General features: G+C 35.4%; 1 protein-coding gene across 1 annotated transcript; it reads right to left on the bottom strand.

Annotated features, from left to right (window-relative positions):
- Positions 1-553: 553 nt before the first annotated feature.
- Positions 554-6,259, bottom strand: LOC21395220 (putative clathrin assembly protein At2g01600). Its single transcript, XM_024169272.1, has 15 exons — positions 5,895-6,259; positions 5,653-5,722; positions 5,438-5,535; positions 4,402-4,540; positions 4,066-4,193; positions 3,436-3,528; positions 3,247-3,297; positions 2,835-2,900; positions 2,669-2,734; positions 2,412-2,492; positions 2,234-2,314; positions 1,961-2,125; positions 1,766-1,847; positions 1,561-1,682; positions 554-1,268 (listed from the first exon to the last, which is right to left on the bottom strand). Exons 1-15 carry the CDS (start codon positions 5,982-5,984, stop codon positions 906-908), a joined length of 1,695 nt encoding a protein of 564 aa, XP_024025040.1. The 5' UTR covers positions 5,985-6,259; the 3' UTR covers positions 554-905.
- Positions 6,260-6,478: the final 219 nt, after the last annotated feature.

Below are 6,478 nucleotides of genomic sequence, written 5' to 3'. Positions count from 1 at the left end.
TATTATTTCATACCTATATCACAATTATTATTATCATTATTTATTTTATTATTATTATTATTATCATTATCATCATTATTATCATCATCATTATTATTATTATATTATTATTATTACTACCTACTTAATAATTGAGATGTTACACGAGAACGACGGAAGGTAAAGTGAGAACATCAAGTTGGATTTTTAACACAATTATGATTTAGTAAATTACTCCGTAAATTTTTTGACAATCAACTCACAAACTTATAAAATTATTACAATACCTTCTTTTACTGAATTTACTCAAAATTTTTATTAGAATTTAAAAGAATAATAGTTGAAGAAATTAAATAAGAAATTTAAAAATTTGTGTTACATTTAAATTCAGATGTTAAAATTTTTAATCGAATGTGTTTTTTAAATACTAATTTAACACAATCATCATCAAAATGAGACGTACCGCAACAATTTTATAAGTTAAAAAGGACAATTGCTAAAATTAAAAGTTCAGAGGCAAATTGCTAAAGCCATATAAATTCAAGAGGCAAATGTGTAAAATACCCAAATCAAGTTTAAAGTAAAAAAAGAGTCCAGTCCATGAATAAGAATTCCTTTACATCCGTAGGTAAAACTTCTTTTTGTGTGTGTGCAAGTGAGACAAATACAGAGACAAGGCGAGATAAGAAATTACATTTTAAAAAAAAGAAAAAGAAAAAAGAAAAAGAAAAAGAAAAAGAAAAGAATAGAATCGTATGAACTAGCAGCTACTCATTGCTTTTACACCAAACACATGTTCGTTCTTACTCAAAACTCTCATGGCCAAATTCCAAAATCCATCCCTTCTATACTAACACCACCAACTGCACTCAAAACCAATTTCACTGCGTAGATTACACTTTTTTCCAAATGTTCGAATACTGTCATTACAGCAGGCCTGTGCTTCCAAATGGGTTTTTTTGTTGTTGATGAGGACCCGGATTTGCAGGAAATGCCCCAAATCCCGCATCACCGAAAGGGTTTGCTGGGCTCATTAACAAATGCTGCTGCGGCTGAGGCTGCATTTGCGGTTGGAAGGTAGGTTGGTAAGGACCAAAGGGATTGGCCTGCTGTTGAGCCAATGCTGCCATTTGAACTGGAGGAGGAGGAGCAACACCGTTTGACATAGCGAATGGATCTTGAACCTCAAATGGATTCGGGGCTGGTGCTCCATAAACTGGCTGCTGTGAAGCTCTGTATGCTGCTTCATCATACAAACTGTTTAGAGTGAGAGAGTCCAATCCACCGGCCTGTAATCGAAGGGAAAGTTGTAAGTTACGGTATTTTTAAGAGGGAATACATGCTTCCCCCAGCGCATATGCCTCCTTTTTTCTTGTTTATATGCTGCTTTGCTGTGTATCATAATATGTGAGTTGTAACAGGCACTTTTATTGTTATTGTATTAATATTGTCCAACTGTCTAACTCCAAACCACACGCAGGGAAATTATAATTAACTTAGGATACAGTATAGAAAAAGATGATATAAAGAACAATAAATGATAAAGAAATAAAATTTGAAATCAGCACAAAAAGGACGTACCAATTGTCTATCAGTAGGTGTGGAAATATTGGTACTTGGAGTGCTGACTAGAGCAAGTTCCCATCCAGTGGGATCAAAATCTTTTGCTTCAATGGCACTAGAATTGAATGTAGGAGCCGCATCTGCAAAATATGAAATGTCATTTTAAGCCACCATACAAAACAAATGTAGCATAACTGGGAAAGTGAAGGCATATGTTAGTTACTCGTTTCGGAAGGTACGATGGCCAGAGCCAACGCATTTCTCTCCTCAATTGCGGATACATCAGGAACATCATAACTTAAACCCTGATCCCACAGAAGGGAAATATTTGTCATGAGAAAGGACAAAATAAGAAAGTAACAGAATAAATGTGGTAAAGCAAAACAAGAGCAATAAGAGCTCTGAACTGATAATTTACCAGTAAATCTCCAGTATCTATGCTTCTTTGAGGAGGTGGAGATGGTGGCAATGGTGTTTCAGGTTCAACATTAGACACATTTTCTGAAGGTGGTGCCACAGGTTCTTCACTGGGTAATTGGGTTTCTTCAGAAGAACCTTCGTCTGGTCTATATGTTAATTGAAGCTGCTCACAATGAACACATCATAATTAATCTCTGTAATTCCTAAGGCAATATATATTGTATATAAGTTGAATAGCAATTGTTTTCAGGGAGAAAGGAGAGAAACTCACCAATGGTTCAGTTGGAACAGTAACCACCCGAGGTGCCTCTCTTATGTACTCTTCCATCGTATTAAGAAAGGATTGAGGAGGCTGGATAAGCATAGAGAAAGTGCTAAGTTTGCTGAGTTGGATTATTGACAAAAAAGAGAATCACACAAACAAACCAAAACATTAATCAATGTAGTACCTCTCTTAAAACAGGAAACTGGAAATTCCTAGCAAGTTCCAATCCTTTGCAAACCTCATAGAAATCGGATAGGCTTGCAGCCTGCGGCAAAGGTCCAATGGTTTCTTCTTCAGTAAAACAACTAAGAGTAACTAATCTTAGCTTTCAAATGTCACACCAACCAAATAAATGAACTAAACCAAAACTCTTTCCTATTTATGAAAAATAGCACGAGCCAAGCATAAGCTAAAAGGTGAGTATTGGTTCCATTTCATCACCTGCTGACCAGCTCGTTTATAGATATCAAGGGCTTTAATAGCTTCATGTCTTGGCATCTCAAAAAACTGCAAACAGAGATATTACTTGCAGCAAGAAAATTTAGAACAAGAATAGAATTTTGTAAAAAATTATGTAACCCTCTTTCAAATAATAATATGCATTTACCTTGTCCACAAGATTGATTATTCCATCATTTACAGAACAATAAATTTTAAAGCTCTCTTTAAGTACCTGAAAAATCAACATCAATGAAATTATGAATAAGTTCTAATAAGTTCTTATGTTTTACTTGTTAAAGTTCTCCTTGGCACAGCAACATACAAAAAGAAAGATTACTACAAGAAAATGATAAAGAAACCTTGCAAATTACAAGTTATTGTTATTTATATTCCGTACACTAGTCAAGAAACCTTGAAATGCAGAAGAAAAATTCTTATCAAACTAAACCCTAAGCACTTAAAATTTACATCTTTTTTTTTTTCCTAATAGAAAGAGAACAGCCTTGAAAATAATTTTGAAAAGAAAACTTCCAATGCGTTAAAAAGCAAATAAACTAAAAAGGAGATTTGGAAAGTACCAGAGCAAGGGCATACTGTATAACATAATTGCCGACAGCCGCTCCTTCTGGCTGTAAAGTAAAGAATGCAACATCAACTGCCTTTGCACCAATACTAACAGCATATAAACTAATGATTCTTGAAGACAGAATACAGATTGAATGCAAATATTTAGGTGAACAATGGGAATCCAAAGGTCAAATTCTTACCCGGCAACTAATGAGACGATAGAGCAGCTGCTGTAAAGCAGGCAACTGCTCCAACAGTTCTTCACTGTCCAGCTCTCTAGTTCTACTGTATCCCTGCCAGTACAAAAAATAAAATAAAATAAAATAAAACTAAAAAGAGTATAGATTTTGAGTCCTCAGAACAATAGCCAGCAGAGTCCAATATATTAAACCGAACCCAAATCTACAAATCCAAACTGAATCCTATTATTCATCTGATGGCACATGAAAACAAAAATTGGTTTAGTCAGCAGACGACACTTTCCATATACATATGTAAGAATAGGTGGCCAATATATTATTAAATTTCTCCTTAAGAGGCTGAGGCTTACAGCATCGAAAGAAAATCTCTCATATTCACCCTTAGCTCCAACAATAATTTTATGTGTACCCACACATGATGTTTAGCACATACTCAAAGCCAAACTAATAACCGACCAGTTCTATCCACAAAAGCCGAAGAGTACATCTACATCCACATTGCCTTTCAGGCCGCACCTTGGTGGGACAGTACTGAGTATATGCCTCTTTCATGTACTAAACATCCATGTATTATAGTTATGCTATTGTGCTGCTTTTGCACAGACAAGTACAAGTAATACAACATTATACCTTCTCCTGCCCTTGAGCAGGCCTTGGTAGACGCTCCGCTTCAATATCATATTTCAAAATCCTAAAGCACTCAAGTCGTTCCTCCAAAAACAACGCATAAGTACGAACCCAAGCAGAGCAATCCCAAGCTGAAAAGAGAGATGACCGAAACAGGTCACGACCACAATTTAAAACCACTTACTACCCACATAGGAAAATCTTCGTAGAGTATGTATACATATGATATTGTGTCGACAAACACAATGAGTTTCTTCAATTCTGTTTTAATACGTACTTAATATGGCCAAAGGAGTATAATTGATTAAATGGAATAGATATCAGGATATCAAAATTAACCAATGGGGCTTGAATCATCCTTGAAATTGGAAAGCTGAAGAATATGTCCTTTCTGTGAGTAATTCAGAAATTCCTCTCTGAAAGTAGGGTCACCCTCCCTCAATGTCCTGTGAATTACTATTAAAGTTTTCAATGCCACCTGCCAAATGACAGAAGACATTGTAATATAAATTTAAAAAGCAAATAACCAGAAATTTATATCTACTAAAATAGGTCTAGTAGAAAAGTAAAGCCGTTGGTTAGAAATGCTGAAACATACTATGCAATTGCCCTTTTTTTTTGTGCGAAGAAGAAACCTAATACATATACAAACACAACAAAATGATGAACAGACAACCACAAGCCTCCAAGAACGTTTAACATTTACATTAATAAACATCAAATGAAAGGGCAGGAGAAACAACCCTTTACATAACAAGGTCATACAAAGGGAAAGAAACAATAAGTGAACAACCACTCTGAAAAACCAACTGTCACATCAAAAGCGAGTGAAATTTCTACACAGCCAATCCAAAATCATCCTGGCTTCGGCAGCCAACTGTTCCCCAACTCTTACAACCCCACAGCACAAAATGAGAAAAAATATATTATATAGCATCTACAATCCACCCCCACGATAAAGAGGAAGAAAGATCAACAAAAAAGAATATAAACTCCAAATCCATCTCACATAATTAATAATTGCTTCTAAAATTAGCTTACAAATTTCTCACGAAGTGTTTATCAAGCAATAAGCTGAACAACTTCAAACAAAACACACAAAGATTCTACTAGTTCCAAAATCTCCAAGTGAAACCACTTATTTTGTAATAGTGACATGATGACAATGGCAAGGTATTAACTATTCAAAGCCCATCAAATTCTTCCAAACACAAGTTAAAAAGACATAATCACCAAGCTCCAAACAAAAAGATCCAAAACAAACAGAATAAAAAAAAAAAAAGAAAAAACAAACTATTACTCATAACAACCTCAAATATTGGAGTTATCTACATGACAATCAAAGCCTTAAGCAAATAGAAGATTCCAAGCATACCGTCCAATTGTGGGTCTTGGCCAATCTTCTCGAAAGCGCACGAATGCAATAAGCAACATCTGCTCGTGGCCTGACTGCTGACGTGGCAATCAGAATTTCTGCAAAAGAAAAAAAAACCCCTCAAAATTTCAAATCTTTTGCCCCAAATTCATCGACCCAGAAAGCCAAAATTGGAGGAGAAAATCGATCTGTGAATAGAAATTGAAGAGACTCACTTCTGAGGTGTCTCTCTTTGGGAGGGCATTCGACGTGGTTCGTGGCTTTGACTATGGCAACATCCAAATCCTATTCTTAGAAAACCCAAACCGAAAAAAAAACCCACAAAAAAATCAAATAATTGATAAACCGCCACAAAAGATAAATCGAAATCGGATCCAAGAAAAGATTGCGATGAAATTATTAAAAACCTAAACGATTAATTTAATCCGAAAATTCAAAAAAAAATGAAATTTGGTACCGCGTAATCGCTGTTGACGTGGGCGAGTCCGACTTTGGTGGAGTCCTTGAGAGCACCATACGCTTTTCGCCATGTCTGAAGCGTACCCATTTTCTAAGCACTACTGATGCACCTTCTGATCTCTCTCTCTCTCTCTAGAAAAATGGTGATACGTGGGTTTCGGCCCTTGAATCTCTCACGCTGGCTCTCCGATGGTTGGGGAAGAGAGAGAGGGGGGGAAGAAAGAGAAAATAATTTCGATGGAAAATGAGTAACAGAGACCGCGAAGCAAAGTAAAAAAAGGGGGAGATTTGGGCCTCTGCTTTGCCGTTGTTGCCTTGGTGATTGACGGTGTAAATTGCAATTCTTTTTTTTTTTTTTTTCCTTTTTTCATATATTTTTTTTTTTTTTCTTTTTTTTTTTTTTTTTTTTTTTCCTTTTTTCATATATTTTATTTATTATTCTCTTTTTGTATTTATTATTTATTTATATATTTATTTGGCCAAGAGAATAATTCTAATCTTGTTGGCTTTCGGTTCTATGGCGTCGTCATTATTGTTTGACACTGTTGTTATGGTAAGGCCGCATATTTTACCCTCCATTCA

This window comes from Morus notabilis, unplaced genomic scaffold, assembly GCF_000414095.1.
Source record: "Morus notabilis unplaced genomic scaffold, ASM41409v2 Scaffold677, whole genome shotgun sequence".
NCBI lineage: Eukaryota > Viridiplantae > Streptophyta > Magnoliopsida > Rosales > Moraceae > Morus > Morus notabilis.
This window is presented reverse-complemented; position numbering and strand designations above follow the sequence as displayed.